General features: G+C 51.9%; 1 protein-coding gene across 10 annotated transcripts; it reads left to right on the top strand.

The window, feature by feature from the left end:
- The first annotated feature begins 1,401 nt into the window (after positions 1-1,401).
- SRRM2 (serine/arginine repetitive matrix 2) lies at positions 1,402-19,590 on the top strand. Of its 10 annotated transcripts, none has more exons than XM_036825944.1 (15): positions 1,402-1,621; positions 4,817-5,090; positions 5,985-6,092; positions 6,268-6,432; positions 6,609-6,686; positions 7,136-7,198; positions 7,292-7,324; positions 7,546-7,596; positions 7,760-7,852; positions 8,516-8,714; positions 9,798-16,453; positions 17,197-17,481; positions 18,561-18,674; positions 18,817-18,924; positions 19,017-19,590. In XM_036825944.1, the coding sequence occupies exons 2-15, from the start codon at positions 4,849-4,851 to the stop codon at positions 19,024-19,026; spliced, it is 8,205 nt and encodes a 2,734-aa protein (XP_036681839.1). In that variant the 5' UTR covers positions 1,402-1,621; positions 4,817-4,848; the 3' UTR covers positions 19,027-19,590. The 10 variants fall into 10 exon arrangements, with proteins under 10 accessions (XP_036681839.1, XP_036681838.1, XP_036681837.1 ...); XM_036825943.1 differs by having other exon boundaries at positions 18,814-18,924; XM_036825942.1 differs by lacking the exons at positions 18,817-18,924; positions 19,017-19,590 and adding an exon at positions 17,799-18,428 and having other exon boundaries at positions 7,139-7,198.
- The last annotated feature ends 301 nt before the right edge of the window (positions 19,591-19,891 follow it).

Genomic DNA, 19,891 nt, shown 5'->3' with positions numbered 1-19,891 from the left:
AAGCACTTAACTGCAGTGATTCATGTACAGAATTTAGCACAAAATATTCAGTAAATACAGGGAATAACATCATTGGGAATTTGGTTACAGGGAAGGGTGTCACTGAAGGTGGTGGGTTTTAAGAAACCACCACCTTCACCCTCAACCTCAGAAACACCAGCTTAGGCCCAGAAAAGACACAGCTTTGCCACTTGCCATAAATTACTCCAAAGGGCATCCAGCTCATGGAAGCACTTGCCCCAGTTCAAGAAGCAAGATTACAACATCCCGGGCACCGTACATCGAAGCTACAGTTCCTACACCAAGTGGTGGGTGGTCCCAGTTACAGCGTCTGAGATGACTTTATCCTTCCGCGGTTACAAAGAAAACTAACATTAAACACAATCAAACTCAAACGGACCACAGTTCATTATGTGTCTGCCACGTGCTGGGTCCTGTTGAGGGTGCAAGACCCTCGAGATAACCAGGACGGCTGAGCGCGAGCCCAAGGTCAGGTTAAACTGTTGGCCTGCCTGCAAAGCCCAACTTCTTCCAAGTCTGCTCTGAGGGAGATTGGCTGGTTCTCAGGCTCAAAGAAAACGTACTTAAAACCATTAACCTAAGACATTCTGCAGAAGGGTGAAAAACTTAAGGGTGTTGTAACGTTTTTGCCCGCGCCCACGACGTATATAACATGTCCCTGGTTCTGTAGGAGAAAATCGCATCGCTGCCTGGCCGCCTTACTCGGAGATCATAAAAAAAATAATTCCCCCAGGGGCAGCCAGCCAGGTTCAGCGGCTGGAAGCTGCGAACACCACGGCCTCCTGGCTCAGCCTTTGGCTCAGGCCCTGGGCCTGTAGCTGGGCTCTGGGGTTCCGGGGGTGTCCGCTGGCCGGGGTCTGGGGGGCTGGTTCTCCTGGGTGCGGAAGGGCGGGGTGCGGCGCGGGCCCCGGGCTCGCCCCAGGAAGCCTGCGATCACTTCCAAGTAGGGGTATCAGTAGGCTCCAGCTCATCGCCTCCAACACGGGGGAGACAAAATGGCGGTCGTGTGGGGGCAGGGAGGGCGAAGCTACATACGGGTTCCATGCCACGCTAGAACTACACTCCCAGGACGGTCTGGGTCGAAGGCGGGAGGGCCGAGGAGAGCGCTAGCGTCGCTAGGCCCTGTGTCCTCTCGCCCCCTAGTGGAAAGTCTCTGGAATGCGTTGTTTGCTCCGGTCCGCCCCCCAGACCTTCCTCGCAACTGGCCGACGGAATTGTAGTTCTTCGACGACAGAGTTGAAACCTCCTTCGGGCCTTACGAAACTACACTTCCCGGTGTGGTTTCGGCGCCTGCGCACAAGGCCGCGGGGAGTACTACGGTTCCCGGCAGGCCCTGCGACGCGCGCAGCTGCGTGCTGACGCGCATAGTTGGTCGTGCTGACGGTGCAGCGCGGCCCAGGCGGGGTGGCGAGTGGCGCAGTCGGAGTCCGCTGCGGCCCCCGGAGGAAGCGAGGAGGTCGCGGGTGTCGGCTGAGGCGGGCGGACCGGCGAGGCAAGGCGGCGGCTCCAGGCACCGAGGGACTCAGGAACTCGAGCAGCGGCAGCGGCAGCACCTCTCCCCCTCGGAGGCGGCGGGCGGAGGCGGAGGCGGCGGCGGCTGGTGAGAGGGTGAGGGAGCGCGCGAGCCGGGTGGGGGAGGGGCGGCGGCCCCGGCGCAAGGCCAAAGCGCGCGGAGAACGGTTCAGGCCGCCGCGCGCACGCGCGCTCGCCGCCCCTAGCTCGCGCGCGGACGTCCTTGCTTGTCTGCCTCCCCTCCCCCTTCTTCGCGGTTCCTGTCGCGCGCGGGCTTTTATTACCCCCTCCCCCATGGCAACGGCGCGCGCTGCCGACTGCGCTCGGGCTCGCGCGCGCTCTCGAGGGGGGAGCGCGCGACTCGGCTTCTCGCCTCCCCGACGCGTGCGGCGAGGAGGCTCTCCTGCAGCTGTCTTTGCCGACATTTTCCCGGCGAGGAGGGGGCTGCGGCGGCCGGGGCCCGCTGCCGGCTCCTTTCCCCCGCGCTTCTCCGGCGTCCGGCCTACCCGTCCCTCCCGGGGGCCTGGGATCGGGCCCGGAGCCTCCCATACTATGGGGCGCCGCGCAGCCCCCTCCCCCATTTCTCAAGGCTGAAAATAGGCCTTGGCCGCTCAGGCAGTGCAGAGAAGGCCTTGAACTAGATCCCGGGAGAGTTAGGCAGTTGCATTCGTTACTGTATGCCATGAGGTCTTAGGAAGAGAAGGATTCTAAACGTTTAAAAAAAAATTCACGTATTTGGTCTAGGTATGTAAAGGCAGATCACATGCTCTTTTGTTTCTTGCACTTTTTCATCGTCTCCCCCAAAGTTGTGTTACGGCTCGGGAGGAGGCTGCCAGCCCTTCCTTGAGAAAACGTGGACTTTGTCGTTATTTGGGCGCACAACTTTCTAGGCCTTGGTTTTCACTTAGATGCTTTTCTAAGATATCTTCTGTGTCAAAAATTGAAGAAGTGTTGTTCCTCTTGAGTGTGAGTCTAGGTCTCTTCCTGAGCTAATATTTAGCTTCTGGGGTTTCTTAGTGTCCCTCAGCTACTACAGTGCCCCAGTGCTGAGCTTCTTGTGCTTATTACTTTTGTCCATTTTCTTGCACACTCTCCTCCCTTTTTTGGTGCGTTTTTTTTCTTGAATACCATAATACTGAATTTCAAGACCCCCTTCTGTCTGGTTAGTTGGGCATCGTGATAATTTTCCAACAGAAAAAACTCCTTTTTGTCTTTTTTTTTTGCAGCTTTTACTGTCAGCCTTTAGCTTGGGTGATTTTTGCATACCCACAGTCCGCGGACCCCAGTTTAAGTATCTTTATTTCGGTTTTGGTGATTAGTGTTTGTGTTGTTGATATACTTCTTGGTCCATCCATCCTTTTAGTGTTTTGAGCACTGTCTTAGATGCTGTGGTATTTCTGTTTGGGGTTTTCTTTTTTCCCCTTCTTTTTTGGCTCATTCCGTAAAAGTTCTTTAGTCTGTTGTGATTTAATACCCTTTGCTTAGCAGCTACTGGTTATCCTTCTCCAGGGAGTGGGAGGATTATTGTGTGAGGTGGTATGGAAGTGTGGGTGAATGGTTAAGCTGAGGAATTGATTGCAGGTCAGAAGCATTCTGCAAGGGAAGCAGAAACTGGGTAGGGTATAGAGAGCCAAAGAAGGCCTAGCTTTAGAATAAGGAGGAGAAAATTTGAGAAAATAAAAGTGAGGGTTGGAAGATTTCTTGTGCTGTAAAGAAATTTTTCATTTCTTTGCATAGTTCTACTTGCCTTTCATAGATTTAGCATCATTTGTCATTCCTTTAACCCAGTATGGTTATTTCGTTTTGTTTTGTTTTCAGATCTCTAGAGTCTGCAACTGGGATTGGGCAGGGACCCAGCCTTAGAGTTGGGGCGTAAGGGGCTCCAAACTGTTCTAGAGTTGGGCTAGCTCCCTTTCATTCAACATCTCCCTGTATGGGGTGGGGGTGGCAGGCTTTAGTACATTCTTCCAGGTATTTGTATGATGTTTCTTTCAGAATTTTTAAAATGAAGCCTTTTCTTTTATCTAGTTCTATGTTTTTCCCCTCTACTTTCACTAATCTCTCCACTTTGTTCCTTGAGTTCTTTCCTGGGATCATTTTCCCTCACACATTTCCCCATGTGAAACTATCTCGGACAGGATGAGTTGGAGAAAAAAACAGAGTACATATAGCTGGAGAAAGGAATAGAGTGTACGTAGCCAAGAAATCTAATCAGTAAAACTAAGGTTAGAGGGCTTTTCAGAGTCATGCTGGGGTTGGAACAGATTGAGAGGATAGAACCTGGTAGGAGGCACGTGATAACACTTGAGAGGGTTAAGGAAGGGCTGGAAGAGAAAAACTAGGAAATGAGATAACGGGACTGTTAGGGAAAGCTGACAGTTTGACATTAATGAAAGTGAGGTATAAAGAGTGGGGGTTTTGTGAGTAAGTGTAGGGGAAGGAATGTAGAGAAGGTATGGGGACAGTTGGAATAGAGGAGGCTGGTTTGGTGTATTTAGAGCATTGAGTTGAAAATGTAATATTTTACAGGAGCTAGTGAGAGTTGGGTGAGCCCCAAACCATGTGAGAAATCCTATTGGGAAGGAAATTGAAGGAAAATGATCAGTCAGGATAGTTGATTGGAAATGGCCCCTTACTTGAGAGGTGAAGTATAAGAGGATTACATATCCAAGGTTCACGTGTTTCTGATGTGCATGCTGGCCTTTATCCTGGGCCACCTTTTGGATATCTAGGGGCTGTTCAGTCAGGTTGTATTCATAATTTCTGGCTACCTTTAGGGTAGCCTGAAATGCTTAGGTCAGTTCTTGAAGAGTCTGGACTTGGACTGCAGGCCTTTGGGTGCCACAGATCTTCGTTTGGTGTTTGTTGTGCCCTGTTTGGAGGCCTCTGTCAGTTGCCAGGGGTTAGGAATTAGAGTAGTTGGTGAAGATACCAGTTGTGTATATTGGGGTTAAAGGAGAATAAAGAGATAGAGTGGAGAAATTTGGGAGAAATGGGATCTTTGTTTTGGGTGGAAACAGGAAAGCTAGGTGAAAGCAGGAGTGGCTCTTGCACATTGTGGGGAAAGGCTGTGAGAGCTGGGCTATGATTTGGTGGAAAGAAAGCAGTGTTGGAAGTATGAAGAACAGGTTTTTTTAGGAGACCAGGAGGATTATGCAGCTAAAGGAGGTTTAGTGTGGAGAGACATGTTGAAGTAGGGTTGAAGAAGAGCAGGGATTTGGGTGGTGGTAAGTGGCTAGTTTGGGGCCAGGGGCCTGACCCGTGTCTCCCCGCTCCCCTTCAGGAGCGGTGGTGCCCCACCCCGGGCACGGGGCCATGTACAACGGGATCGGGCTGCCGACGCCCCGGGGCAGCGGCACCAACGGCTACGTCCAGCGCAACCTGTCCCTGGTGCGGGGCCGCCGGGGTGAGCGGCCTGACTACAAGGGAGAGGAGGAACTGCGGCGCCTGGAGGCTGCCCTGGTGAAGCGGCCTAATCCTGACATCCTGGACCACGAGCGCAAGCGGCGCGTGGAGCTGCGATGCCTCGAGCTGGAGGAGATGATGGAAGAGCAGGGGTGAGGGAGGGCTGGGGGAGAGCCAAGCACTGAGTGAGTGCAGAGCTGGGGGAGTTAGGTGGGATGTAGGGAGCTTAGGGCTGGTTGAAAGAGGCCTGGAGAGGATTTGTAGGAGGGGAGGAGGTAAAGGAGCTAGCAAATTGAAAGGAGTTAAGGGACAGTTCAAAGTGGGAGATGAGGAACCTGTGTCTGGGATATAAAAGGGAGCCTTTTATGAGTTATTTAGATGGAGGCACGTGGGGAAAGAGGGGGGCCATTGAGAAGCAGATATGTGCTTTAAGGGAGAGGTGGGGAAGCAGACCAGGGAAGAGACAAGAGCTAGCTAGGTAAGCTGATATGTGTTGTCATTGGTAGAGAAAAGGAAGGTAAATGGATTTAAGGATCGAGGCCTTGGACAGTAGCAAAGGCAGGAAAACAGGAATTGGAATAATACCCGGATAAAAGGGATCATGGGTTGGATAGGGAATTGAGATTTTGGAAAAGGAACACATTAAGGCAGAAAACCTTTTAGAGCAGTGGTTTTCAAACTTCAGCAGTGGCGCCCGTTTCATATAATGCATGTTACTTTGGAATCCCAGGAAATGAAAGATTTGTTCTTGTTGATTGGATTTGGGGAGGAACACCTGGAACTCTGCCTGCTTAACTTTCCTCTCTTGGCCCCTGGAGTGTAGCATGTTTAAAATCCACTGTTCTAGAGGGTGTAGTCAGTGGAGGGAAGAAAGATGACAGGAAAAGAGCAGGATTTAATAGAAGGGCCCTTTGGGTGACAGTGAGTGAAAAATTGTATGTGTGCATGGAAAGGGAAGGGATCCTGCTGGGAATGAGGGAACTGTAAACCTGGGACTGGGGAGAGTGTCTAGTCAAGCTCTAACCCTGAAGGCTTTTGTTCTCCAGGTACGAGGAACAGCAAATTCAGGAAAAAGTGGCGACCTTTCGACTCATGTTGTTGGAGAAGGATGTGAACCCTGGGGGCAAGGAGGAGACCCCAGGGCAGAGGCCAGCGTGAGTGTTTCCCTCTCTCGATTTTCTCTGGACTCTACTCTGCTTTTGCTGTTCTCTCTGTTTAGTTTGAACTTTCTCCCTGCTCTTGTCTTCATTTTCTCGTGGCTGTTTGTGTGAATATGACTCTGCATTTTGTTCTCTATGTCCTTTAGACCTTTGACCTTTTCTCCTCTAGGGTAACTGAGACTCACCAGTTGGCAGAATTGAATGAGAAGAAGAACGAGCGACTCCGAGCTGCCTTTGGCATCAGTGATTCCTATGTGGATGGCAGCTCTTTTGATCCTCAGCGTCGTGCTCGAGAAGCTAAGCAACCAGTTCCTGAGCCACCCAAACCTTACAGGTACACAAGACCAAGAAGCCAGTGTCAGTTTCTCTTCCTAATTCTAAGCACTCTGCCTCATTTTTTGTGTGTGGACTATGTCTTTTCAAATTCTTGAGATTTTGTTCTTCTGAAATTGAAATGTCTAAGAAAGTTTGTCTTAGCACCCATCTCTGCCATTTTTCATCTTTCCTCAGCCTTGTCCGGGAGTCTAGCAGTTCTCGCTCACCAACCCCAAAGCAAAAGAAGAAGAAAAAGAAGAAAGATAGAGGACGGTAAGTTAGTTGGCAAGCTCTTCTAGTAGCCAGAGGACCAAACCTGTCATGTTTTTCCTCTGTCTCTGGCAATAGGGTATTTTTATTTCTAGGAAGTAGGAGAGAGTTGTCAGAAAAGTCAGGGAAGAGGGAGTTACCATTCAGGTCTCATCTGGTAGAAGAAATAATGTGTGCTGCTTCAGTGGGAAGGGTTGATTCTGTACCTCTTCAGAACTGATCAGCAGCATTTTGGAGTTATGTTGTTTTTTTCCATTTTGGGGTTTGTTGCTATATAATAGGAGGGAGGTACCTACGCTTCTTGGAGAGTAAATAAGTTCTAGGCTTAGATCGGCACATTGGTGCTATTGGAGTTGTTCTGTGCTTTAGAAGCCTTTTTGGGGATGGATTATAAGTGGGTGGGCCAGGGAAGGAGGTAGGCTGAATGACCTTGTTTCTGAACCCATGTTTAGCAGGTCAGAGAGCAGCTCTCCTCGACGAGAAAGGAAGAAGAGCTCTAAGAAGAAGAAGCACAGGTATGAGGTGGGAATATATGGAATAATTGGAGAGGTTTGGTGAGTCCAGGTCTAGATAAAAAAATAATAGTTTTACTTACTTTTTACCAACAGGTCAGAATCTGAATCCAAGAAAAGGAAGCATAGGTAAGAGCTCTTTGTGGCACAGGGAACATAGTGGCACATGGAGCGGTGAGCCATTGCTTGATGGCCTTGCTGGCTCTTTGGGGGTTTTTTTTTTTCTTGGAGTAAAGCTCAGTTCCTTGATCTTCTACTGTCAGTAACTCAGTTCTTTCCATTTTACTTTTCATTTTCTTTGTTTCTTTAAAAATGATTTTTATTTTAAATAATTCTGCCTCATTTCCCAGGTCTCCTACTCCAAAGAGCAAACGTAAATCTAAGGACAAGAAGCGAAAGCGGTGAGTGAATTAGAGGGGAATTTGCTTAGCGAGTAGATGAGTGCCACCTGGGGATGGGGCAGAATCAGTCACGTCCCTGACTGGTAAAAGGTTGAAGGGTGGATAAGGGGAACCCAGTGCAGGTGTGACAGCACCCTGAGCTGTGGTGGTGGTCTTCCTTCAGGTCTCGAAGTACAACACCAGCTCCCAAGAGCCGACGGGCGCACCGTTCAACTTCTGCAGACTCTGCTTCCTCTTCAGATACTTCCCGCAGTCGGTAAGGGGTGGTCCAGGAGGAAGGGAGGGAAGAGGGACTTGTGGGTTAATCAATTTAATATTTATTGAGCGCCCACGGTGTGCTAGGCGCTGCACAGACCATTCGGAAGACACGGTCCCTGCCCTCTAGGAGCTGACAGGCTAAAGCAACAGGATGGACAGACATATACATTTCCCCTTCTCTTTTTTTTTTTGTTTTTTGTTTTTTGTTTTCTTTTGTTTGTGATTTTTTGTTTTGTTCTGATATATATGGACTGCCAGAATAGGGGGGGTGGTGGTTTGTTCGTGGTGTCTGGGGGAGGAAGGAATCCTTACCCTGGCTTCCTTAATCGGGGAAGGCTTCCTGAAGGAGGTGGGCTCAGAGGTGAGTTGTGAATGAAGCGGGTAGGGAATGGACTGGGTGGAGGGTTTTGGGAGGTTCGGGGGAGGTAAATATAAAGGGGTAGAGGGAGAACGTTTTTGGGGATTGATGTTGAGAAGAGAAAGAGCAAAGTGAACTGGACTTGAATTTCAATATGAGTTACTTGAATCTTGTGAGTAAGAGAAGGCTTTTTTGGAAGAGGGTTATATTGAAGAAAGGTGGATGGGAGCTGGGGAGGGGGTTTTCTGTTCTCCCCTGAACTGATTTTCTTCCTCTTTTCCCATCCTCAATTACCTCTCTCAGGTCTCGAAGTGCTGCAGCTAAAACCCATACAACTACCTTGACTGGGCGAAGTCCTTCCCCTGCTTTGGGGCGTCGAGGGGAGGGAGATGCACCATCCAGGGAACCAGGTATCACCAACATAGGGCAGCCTAGTAGCCCGGAGCCTTCTACAAAGCAGCCTAGCAGCCCTTATGAAGACAAAGATAAAGACAAGAAGGAGGTATGTTCCTGAGTTAATGGATACTCTTTGGGTTGCAGGGCTGTGGATTCAGGATAGGTGTGTGAAGTTAAGGGAGAAGCAAGGTCTGGTTTTGTTTTCTGCATTCCTCTCAGTTATTTATAAAGTTCTCTTTTGTATCTGCAAATCCTTTAGAATTGTGGCTTTCAAACTTTATTGGGTGTTAATAGGTTTTACATCACTGTTCTCTTTGTACTTATAGGTTGATAGAATTGGAACAAAAAAATTTTTTTGAACTACACCTAGTCTTACTTAAAATGTTTCTAGTATCAATTTCATTAAATGCTGGTTGTGGCTCATTAAAACTTTTCAACCCACTGGGTTGCTGCTTGCAGTCTGAAAACACTACTTTGGAAAGATCTTTTCAGTACCTGTTCTTTTATGCTTGCTATTAAAATTCAAATTCTAATCATGTTTTCTTACTTCAACAATCACAGTATAATTTTAATTGCTCTTTGCTAAATTTGTAGCTCTCCTGTCCGTTTTCCATGTTATCCAGAGTTGCTTTTCCAAACTGCAAGTTGGATCATCTCAGAAACTTAATTTACTTCCTATTGCTCTTGACTTTAATATTTAAAGCTTTTATAATTTAGTCTCTTTCTGTATTTTCCTGTACTTCATCCTGGTTTTATTCACATAAATCATGTAGTCAGATCTTTGTCTTTTTTTTTCTTATTTTAATATAGTTATTTTTTAAAGGTGAAGTCAGTCACTTTGGGAAACTACTTTATCTTTCCATTTAAGAATACCTTTTTTTCTGCACTCAGCATTTTGTAATGGTTATCTGTTGTGAAATATAGTACATTAGTTTGCATTATGTTTTTTCTCTAGATAGAAGACTCTTGAGATTGTAAACTCTGTTTTCATATGTTTCTTACTGTGTTTTATATTATGTGATCTCTTGTTATTGAATGAATGTGATAGCCTGTGGTGAGGAAAAGGACCAGTTGGTATAATGGGGTGCATAGAGGAAAAGTTTCATAGGAAAGGGTGTTGGGATCTTACAGGTGATCGGAAGTTCTGGTGCTTACATACCCGTATCCTTACTCTCTTTTCCACTCTTAGAAATCTGCAGTTCAACCTAGCTCCTCTCCGGAAAGGAGCAGCACAGGGCCAGAACCACCTGCTCCCACTCCGCTCCTTGCTGAGCAATATGGCGGCTCCCCACAACCCCTTGCGACAACCCCCTTAAGTCAGGAGCCAGTGAACCCCCCTTCTGAGGCTTCTCCAGCCCAGGGCCATTCACCACCTAAGTCTCCTGAGAAACCTCCCCAATCTTCTTCAGAGAGCTGCCCGCCCTCCCCTCAACCTACCAAAGTTTCTCGGCATGCCAGCTCTTCCCCTGAAAGTCCTAAACCTACACCAGCTCCTGGGTCCCGCCGAGAGATTTCTTCTTCTCCTGCATCCAAGAGTCGTTCACATGGCCGAGCAAAACGGGATAAGTCACATTCTCATACTCCTTCTCGTAGAGTGGGGAGGTCCCGTAGTCCTACCACTAAGAGGGGGCGGTCTCGGTCTCGAACCCCTACCAAGAGAGGTCATTCTCGGTCCCGGTCACCTCAGTGGCGTAGGTCCCGGTCTGCACAGAGGTGGGGACGATCTAGGAGCCCCCAGCGACGTGGCCGCTCTAGGTCTCCTCAGCGACCAGGCTGGTCCAGGAGCAGAAATACACAGAGAAGAGGCAGGTCTAGGTCAGCAAGACGAGGCAGGTCACACTCTAGATCCCCTGCAACTAGGGGCAGATCTCGTTCTAGAACACCCACCCGGAGGGGCAGATCTCGGTCTAGGACACCTGCCAGGCGGAGGTCACGATCTAGAACACCCACTAGGCGCAGGTCTCGGTCTAGAACACCAGCCCGGAGGGGCAGGTCTCGGTCTAGAACACCTGCTAGGCGCAGATCTAGGACCCGATCACCAGTACGACGGAGGTCTCATAGTAGATCGCTAGCCAGGAGAAGTGGCAGGTCACGCTCTAGAACCCCAGCCAGGCGTGGGCGGTCGCGCTCTAGAACCCCAGCCAGGCGTGGGCGGTCGCGCTCCAGAACCCCAGCTAGACGAAGTGGCCGGTCGCGCTCTAGAACACCAACCAGGAGAGGGAGATCTCGGTCTAGGACACCAGCAAGACGAGGAAGATCCCGTAGTAGAAGTCTAGTTAGACGGGGAAGATCTCACTCTAGAACACCACAAAGAAGGGGCAGGTCTGGCTCATCATCAGAGCGGAAGAACAAATCCAGAACATCACAGAGAAGGAGCAGGTCCAACTCAAGCCCAGAAATGAAGAAATCTCGAGTTTCTTCGAGGCGGAGCAGGTCTCTCTCTTCACCAAGGTCCAAAGTAAAATCCCGCTTGTCTTTGAGGCGAAGCCTTTCAGGGTCCTCTCCACGCCCTAAACAAAAGTCTCAGACACCACCAAGGCGCAGTCGCTCCGGATCATCCCAACCTAAAGCTGAATCTAGAACACCACTAAGGCGAAGTCGCTCTGGTTCTTCTCCACCTCCTGATCAGAAATCTAAAACGCCATCAAGACAGACTCATTCCAGTTCATCTCCTCAACCTAACCTGAAATCTGGAACGCCACCAAGGCAAGAGTCTGTAACAAGTCCCCAGGTAAATGAACAATCTGCAACACCACAAAGACAGAGCCGTTCTGAATCATCACCTGACCCTGAGGTGAAGTCTAGGACCCCTTCGAGACATAGCTGCTCTGGGTCTTCTCCTTCTAGAGTGAAATCTAGCACACCTCCAAGATGGAGCCGATCTGGGTCGTCATCTCCACAACCCAAAGTGAAAGCAGTAACGTCACCAATCCAAAGCCATTCTGGCTTCTCTTCTCCAAGTCCTAGTAGAGTGACATCTAAAACACCTCCAAGGCAAAGCGGATCAGAGTCTCCATGCTCCAAGACAGAATCTAGATTGTTGGAAAGACACAGCCATTCTAGATCCTCCTCTCCAGATACCAAAGTGAAACCTGGAACACCACTAAGACAAAGTCACTCAGGGTCTACTTCACCATGCCCCAAAGCAAAGCCCCAAACTCCACCAGGGCATAATCTTCTTGGATCAAAGTCACCATGTTCCCAAGAGAAGTCTAAAGATTTATCAGCACAGAGTTGCTCTGGATCTTTCTCCCTCTGTCCAGGAGTAAAGTCCTGCACACCACCCTCATCTCTGCAACAGAAAGGACAATCTCCAACTTCACCAGACTCCACATCTGGTACTTCAAGTCCAGAAATGAGACAGAGTCATTCTGAATCTCCATATCTGCAGACCAAATCTCAGACACCTCCTAAGGGTGGCCAGTCCAGGTCCTCATCTCCAATCACTGAGCTGGCACCCAGATCTCCAACAAGAGAAGATAGAAGTGAATTGTCAGCAGGTCCTAGGCTGAAATCTGGGATGTCTCCTGAGCAGAGCGGGTCCCAGTCTGATTCTTCCCTGTATCCTGCAATGGACTCTAAATCTCTTCTGGGGCAGAGTAGATTGGAGCCTTCTGAATCAAAAGAAAAAACTGGCTTACTCCTTCAGGAGGATGTTACTGCATCATCTCCAAGACCAAGAGACAAATTGAGTCCTCCTTCTGTGCAGGATAGGCCTGAGTCCTCACCAGTACTCAGAGACACCCCTAGAACTCCATCAAGGGAAAGAGGTGGTGTCGAGTCATCTCCAGATACAAAAGACCGAAGTAGTGCATTAGCTAAGCCAAGCCAAGATGAGGAATTAATGGAGGTGGTAGAGAAATCTGAAGAATCCTTAAACCAGGTCCTGCCCCATTTGTCTCCAGAACTTAAAGAAATGGCTGGAAGTAACTTTGAATCATCTCCTGAAATAGAAGAAAGATCTGCCATGTCTTTGACTCTTGACCAAAGCCAGTCACAGGCTTCTTTGGAAGAAGTCCCTGCAGTAGCCTCAGCTTGGAGCGGGCCACGCTTTTCTCCAGAACATAAAGAACTATCTAACTCTCCTCCCAGAGAGAATAGCTTTGGATCACCTTTAGAATTTAGAAACTCTGGCCCTATTGCAGAAATGAATACTGGATTTTCTCCTGAGGTTAAAGATTTGAATGGACCTTTTCTTAATCAGCTGGAGACAGATCCATCTCTAGATGTGAAAGAACAATCAACAAGGTCCTCCAGACACAGCAGTTCTGAGTTATCCCCAGATGCGGTGGAAAAAGCAGGAATGTCTTCAAATCAGAGTGTCTCTTCGCCAGTACTTGATGCTATACCTAGAACACCCTCAAGGGAAAGAAGTAGTTCTGCATCTTCTGAAATGAAAGATGGTTTACCCAGAACTCCCTCAAGGAGAAGCAGGTCTGGGTCTTCCCCAGGACTTAGAGATGGGTCTGGGACTCCCTCAAGGCACAGCCTGTCTGGGTCGTCTCCTGGAATGAAAGATATACCTAGAACACCATCCAGGGGAAGGAGTGAATGTGATTCCTCTCCAGAACCAAAAGCTTTGCCTCAGACTCCTAGGCCAAGGAGTCATTCTCCATCATCCCCGGAGCTCAACAATAAGTGTCTTACCCCCCAGAGAGAAAGAAGTGGGTCAGAGTCATCAGTTGAACAGAAGACTGTGACTAGGACTCCTCTCGGGCAGAGATGTCGGTCTGGATCTTCTCAAGAACTTGATGGGAAACCCAGTTCATCACCTCAGGAGAGAAGTGAGTCAGACTCTTCTCCAGATTCTAAAGCTAAGACACGAATGCCACTTAGACAAAGGAGTCACTCTGGATCATCTCCAGAGGTCGACAGCAAATCCCGGCCTTCTCCTCGGCGTAGTAGGTCTGGCTCATCCCCTGAAGTTAAAGATAAGCCAAGAGCAGTACCCAGGGCACAGAGTGGTTCTGATTCCTCTCCTGAACCCAAGGCTCTTGTCCCTCGGGTCCTTCCAAGACGAAGCAGATCAGGTTCATCAAGCAAAGGCAGAGGCCCTTCGCCTGAAGGAAGCAGCAGTTCTGAGTCCTCTCCAGAACACCCACCCAAATCCAGAACTACTAGAAGAAGCTCTAGGTCATCACCAGAGCCCAAGACCAAGTCTCGTACTCCGCCTCGCCGTCGCAGCTCTCGATCATCTCCTGAGCTGACTAGGAAGGCCAGGCTCTCCCGTAGAAGCCGTTCTGCATCATCCTCACCAGAGACCCGCTCTAGAACTCCCCCAAGACGCCGAAGAAGTCCCTCAGTGTCTTCCCCAGAGCCAGCCGAAAAGTCAAGATCCTCACGCCGGCGGCGTTCAGCTTCATCTCCACGCACTAAGACAACTTCAAGGAGAGGCCGTTCTCCTTCACCAAAGCTTCGTGGGCTGCAGAGGTCCCGTTCCCGCTCGAGGAGGGAGAAAACCAGAACAACCCGTCGTCGAGATAGGTCTGGATCTTCTCAGTCAACCTCTCGGAGAAGACAGCGGAGCCGGTCAAGGTCTCGGGTTACTCGGCGTCGCAGGGGAGGCTCCGGTTACCATTCAAGATCTCCTGCTCGGCAGGAGAGTTCCAGAACCTCCTCTAGACGCCGAAGAGGCCGCTCTCGGACACCCCCAACCAGTCGGAAGCGTTCCCGCTCACGCACATCACCAGCCCCATGGAAACGCTCCAGGTCTCGGGCCTCTCCAGCCACTCACCGGCGATCCAGGTCCAGAACACCCCTGGTTAGCCGACGGAGGTCCAGGTCTCGAACTTCACCAGTCAGCCGGAGGCGATCAAGGTCCAGGACATCAGTGACTAGACGAAGATCTCGATCGAGAGCTTCCCCAGTGAGTCGAAGACGATCTAGGTCCAGAACACCACCAGTAACCCGCCGTCGTTCAAGGTCCAGAACACCGACTCGCCGACGCTCCCGTTCTAGGACTCCACTAGTGACTCGGAGAAGGTCCAGATCTAGGACCCCGCCAGTAACCAGAAGGCGATCTCGAAGCAGAACCTCCCCTATCACTCGCAGAAGATCAAGATCCAGAACATCCCCAGTCACCCGAAGGAGGTCAAGATCTCGCACGTCTCCGGTAACTCGAAGGAGGTCCCGCTCTCGAACCTCTCCAGTGACACGCCGGCGATCAAGGTCCCGAACTCCTCTAGCTATTCGGCGCCGCTCTAGGTCTCGAAGCCCATTGTTACCACGCAAGCGTTCTCGAAGTCGCTCACCACTTGCTATTCGCCGCCGTTCTAGGTCCCGTACTCCACGAACAACTCGGGGCAAACGGTCCTTAACAAGATCTCCTCCAGCTATCCGCAGGCGTTCTGCATCTGGAAGCAGTTCTGATCGTTCACGTTCTGCTACTCCTCCAGCAACGAGAAATCATTCTGGTTCTCGGACACCTCCGGTAGCGCTCAATAGCTCCAGAATGAGCTGCTTCAGTCGTCCTAGCATGTCACCAACTCCTCTTGACCGCTGTAGATCACCTGGAATGCTTGAGCCCCTTGGCAGCTCTAGAACACCCATGTCTGTCCTGCAGCAAGCTGGTGGCTCCATGATGGATGGTCCAGGTCCCCGAATTCCTGATCACCCGAGAACATCTGTGCCAGAAAACCATGCTCAGTCCAGAATTGCACTTGCCCTGACAGCTATCAGTCTTGGCACCGCTCGGCCTCCTCCGTCCATGTCTGCAGCTGGCCTTGCTGCAAGAATGTCCCAGGTTCCAGCTCCAGTGCCTCTCATGAGTCTCAGAACAGCCCCAGCTGCCAGCCTTGCCAGCAGGATTCCTGCAGCCTCTGCAGCAGCCATGAACCTGGCCAGTGCCAGGACACCTGCCATCCCAACAGCAGTGAACCTGGCTGACTCAAGAACGCCAGCTGCAGCAGCAGCCATGAACTTGGCCAGCCCCAGAACAGCAGTGGCACCTTCGGCCGTGAACCTTGCTGACCCTCGTACCCCCACAGCCCCAGCTGTGAACCTGGCAGGAGCCAGAACCCCAGCTGCTTTGGCAGCTTTGAGTCTCACGGGTTCTGGCACAGCCCCGACTGCTGCAAACTATCCGTCCAGCTCCAGAACACCCCAGGCTCCAGCCCCTGCAAACCTGGTGGGTCCTAGATCTACACATGCCACAGCTCCTGTGAATATTGCCAGCTCAAGAACCCCTCCAGCCTTGGCCCCTGCAAATCTCACTAGTGCTAGAATGGCTCCAGCCTTGTCTGGTGCAAACCTCACCAGCCCTAGGGTGCCCCTCTCTGCCTATGAGCGCGTTAGTGGCAGAACCTCACCACCGCTCCTTGACCGAGCCAGGTCCAGAACCCCACCATCTGCCCCAAGCCAGTCTAGAATGACATCTGAGCGGGCTCCCTCTCCTGCCTCTAGAATGGTACAGGCTCTCTCACAGTCAGTTCTTCCTCCAGCTCAGGATCGGCCTAGGTCCCCTGTGCCATCTGCTTTTTCTGACCAGTCCCGATCTTTGCTTGCCCAGACCACCCCTGTAGCAGGGTCTCAGTCCCTTTCCTCTGGAACGGTGGCAAAGACCACATCCTCTGCTGGTGACCACGATGGCATGCTCTCTGGCCCCATCCCTGGGGTGTCGCACCCAGAGAGTGGGGAACCAACTGCCTCTGTGGAGGCCCAGCAGCCTTCTGCTTTGGCTGCCCTGCAGCCAGCAAAGGAGCGGCGGAGTTCGTCCTCCTCGTCCTCCTCTAGCAGCTCCTCTTCATCGTCGTCGTCCTCCTCCTCCTCCTCCTCCTCCTCTGGCTCCAGTTCTAGCGACTCGGAGGGCTCTAGCCTTCCCACTCAACCTGAGGTAGCACTGAAGAGGTGAGGGGACTTTTAGAACTCTTCTACGGGGAAGGTTTTGGGGATGGTTGGTGGGGGTGGGGAGGGAGAAGCCCTATCCAGAGGTTCTTGGCTCTCTGAGGAGGTATGGGGACCATGATCCTTAAGCTGGGGGTAGAAGAGAATGCCGGGGTGGGGGTTAACGGGGGGGAGGAATGGGACAGGTAAAAGTCTCCGAAGGTTAATTCTCTAGAGGATAATGATAAGTTTTCCGTCTCTACAGAGGACAGAACTAGAGGAAATGGACTTAATTTTACAGCAGGAGGGATGGCAGTTAGACCTCAAGAGGAACTCCCTGGGCTGGAAGGATCTTCAGAGGTCATCCTATCCCTCTCCCTGCCTCCAGGCAGGACGGCCCCTCCCCCAGCCAACCCACACACACACAGGCCTCCCCACGCTGTGGCTCTCCTTTCTGAGGACGGAGAGGACGGAGACTACCCAGCTTGGCTTCTACACCTGAGCCCAGGGACCTTATTCCTCCATCAGGGACATTCTTGAGGTTTAACCTTGATCCCTTTTGCTGTGGGCCCCAGCCTGTTGCGTTAGCAGAGGTTGGGTCAGTTGGGGCCACTGCTCTCCAGAGAATGCACTCACTGGCTCTCGGCTTGGAGAGCTCCCAGGGCCTTTCTCAGGCACCCCTCCCCCACTGCCGTTCCTCCAGGCCAAGGAAGGTAGGGTTGGGGCTGGGGCAGCTTGTCTCCTTGTGACGCCCTCTTCTCCCACAGGGTCCCCAGCCCCGCCCCAGCCCCAAAGGAGGCTGTTCGAGAGGGCCGTCCTCAGGAACCGACCCCAGCCAAGCGGAAGAGGCGTTCTAGCAGCTCCAGTTCCAGCAGCTCCTCCTCTTCTTCATCATCCTCTTCTTCCTCTTCCTCCTCCTCCTCCTCCTCTTCTTCCTCTTCTTCGTCTTCCTCTTCTTCCTCTACTTCTTCCTCCCCCTCCCCTGCTAAGCCTGGCCCTCAGGCCTTGCCCAAACCTGCAAGCCCCAAGAAGCCACCCCCTGGCGAGCGGAGGTGAGTGCTGCCTTGCTTGAGAAGGAAGGGGTGGGGTGTGACCCTGGGGTGTGAGATCCCTGCTGGACTGTGGTGACTGCTTGTACAGGAGGAGTTGGGCTCTCCTCTCCCTGCTTACTCTGTTGTGCCCTGTTCTGGCAGAGGGCTGTGTCATCCAAGTGGGTGCTCAGGCCAGAATTGGGGAGTTCTAGGTTCCTTCCTCTCCCTGCCCATGACATGCAGCCTGGTCCCAGGTTCCAGGGATTCTAGCTTTTAAGTCTCCCCGTTGCTACTGCCAGGGTCTGGCCACTGTCATCTTCTCCCGACTCTGTCCACAGCCTCTTCCCTGTTTCCCTGCCTCCACGCCATTCTCTTCCACACGTAGCCAGAGGGATCTTTCTAAAACGCCCATCTGGTTACTCCCTTCACTCCACAAATCCTTCCGGGACGCCCTGTGGCCTGCAGGATAAAGCCCTACCTCTGCGGGAATGGCGTGTGAGGCTCTTCACCAACTGGCCTTGCCTGCCCTGTGTTCTCCTCTCCTGCCCGCCCCCACACATGCCCTGTGCTCCAGCCACACTCAGCAGCGCCTTGCAGTCTAAGGAGAACCCCATGCCTTTGGACATGCTGTTCCTCCTGCCTGGAATTCCCTTGTCCGCCTGGTGAACTCCTCGTTCTGCAAGACTCCGCTCAAACAGCACCTTCAAGAAGACTACCCTGCCCCTTCCCTGCCCTGCCCCATGTCTCCCTCCCCTGGGTCCCCAGACCCCATGTACATCTGTCCTGCGGGGCTGCTTCCCACACGTGGGGCCAAGCGAGCCTCCCTTGGCCTTCCTTCACCATCAGACAGAGCCCCTCCAAGGGCAGGGACTGTCTTTATCTTTGCCTCCCCCGCTGCACCCCGTGCCCCGCCTGTTGGGGTACTCGGTGGATGGTGTGCGGGCGGATGGGTGAGTGAGCGGATGAAGGTGGGTCTGAGGTTGGCCCTGCGTGGTATGAGGTTTGGTGGTCAGGACCTGGGGCGGGGTGGGGGTGGTCCTGAGTGCTGGCTTGTGGGTTTGAAAGAGTGTGGCACTATGGGGACCTACTCTGATCCCCAGGTCCCGCAGCCCCCGGAAGCCAATAGACTCCCTCCGGGACTCCCGGTCCCTCAGCTATTCGCCTGTGGAGCGCCGCCGCCCCTCACCCCAGCCCTCACCGCGGGACCAGCAGAGGTAGGGTTGCCAGTGTGTGCTGTCCTGCCAGTAGCCCAGTCTGGCCGCCACTGATTTCTGCAAAATAAGTTCTAAGGCTCCAAGGTACCAAGGGTTGGTGGCGTCCTGTGTGTGGTCTCACATCTGTCCTTCATTGTAGCAGCAGTGAACGGGGTTCCCGGAGAAGCCAGCGTGGGGACAGCCACTCCCCGGGCCACAAGCGCAGGAGGGAAACACCCAGCCCCCGCTCCGTGCGGCACCGTTCCTCCAGGTGTGTGTCTGTCACACTCTAGGGCTGGGCTCACGTCTGAGAGCTCCAGAGCTGGCTGGGGCCTTTGCATTGATTATTCTCTTCCATTTCAGGTCTCCGTGAATCTTTCTGGGGGAATTCCACCATACCCCAAGTTCTGGAGCCACAGGATGTGCCCCCTTTCTCCCCAACAGAGCCGTGGGAGGGGGGGTCTTTGTCTGCCCTCCCCCCCCCCCAACCCTGGCAGCATCCTGGGGGGAGGGCTCCCTTCTTTCCCTCCCTTTTCCTTTTTTTTTCTTTGTTCTGTGAAATGTTAATCTCTGTGAGTTTTTCCTGGTTCACATGTTTTGGGGGGTTTGGGGTGGGTGGGAATGAGAATGGGAGTTGCGGGAGGGGAGGATAGTTTGGGACTCCCAGGTCTTGACTCAAAGGATCTGGGAGGCACTGCCCCCCTTTTAGCCCCGAGTTCTTGGGGGGATGATGGTTTGGTACTTGCGGACCTGTGTGAGGTATACCCAGAAAAAAGGGGCAGGAGTTGAAATTGGTTGGCTCCTCCTGGCCTCCCAGTGAGGTTGTGGCCCCCTCCCCCCCAACTTTTCTTCACGTTTCTTAAAGGCATTTTGGTTTTTTAAAATCTGTACAGCAAGAGCAACTTTTTCTGTCAAATAAAAATGAGAAATGCAGGAATTGGTCTATAGATCGTTTATTACGGGTGGGGAGCGTTAGTTGTTGGGAGAGGAGCTGCCCTTATTCTGTGGCTGCATTCCCCCCTGCAAGGGGCATACCTTGGAGGAGCCTCATGGGGTGGCTCTAGGCTGTGGATCCCCCACAGAACCCACTCTCAAACCAACATGCTTGTTCCAGCTGGGAGCCAGCATGCTCATGCTAGGAGGGGGCTGGCCACTCTGAAGAAACAAAGCCTCTAAACCTTTTGTCCCCAAACTGAGCAGAAGGCTGGGCTGGGGGTTGGTAGCTGGACTCAGAGAGC

The sequence above is a fragment of the Balaenoptera musculus genome, chromosome 15 (assembly GCF_009873245.2).
Source record: "Balaenoptera musculus isolate JJ_BM4_2016_0621 chromosome 15, mBalMus1.pri.v3, whole genome shotgun sequence".
Taxonomy (NCBI): Eukaryota; Metazoa; Chordata; class Mammalia; order Artiodactyla; family Balaenopteridae; genus Balaenoptera; species Balaenoptera musculus.
The sequence above is the reverse complement of the archived record's forward strand: the minus strand, read 5'-3'. Positions and strand labels throughout refer to the sequence as shown.

What these genes read in the sequence shown, in the direction of transcription:
- SRRM2 (XM_036825939.1), top strand. Translation starts at nt 4,849, where the DNA reads ATGTACAACGGGATCGGGCTGCCGACGCCCCGGGGCAGCGGCACCAAC. An exon ending in AAGAAGAAAGATAGAGGACG is followed by an intron (nt 6,687 to 7,135) that starts GTAAGTTAGTTG and finishes ACCCATGTTTAG; the next exon opens with CAGGTCAGAGAGCAGCTCTC. An exon ending in TCTAAGAAGAAGAAGCACAG is followed by an intron (nt 7,199 to 7,291) that starts GTATGAGGTGGG and finishes TTTTACCAACAG; the next exon opens with GTCAGAATCTGAATCCAAGA.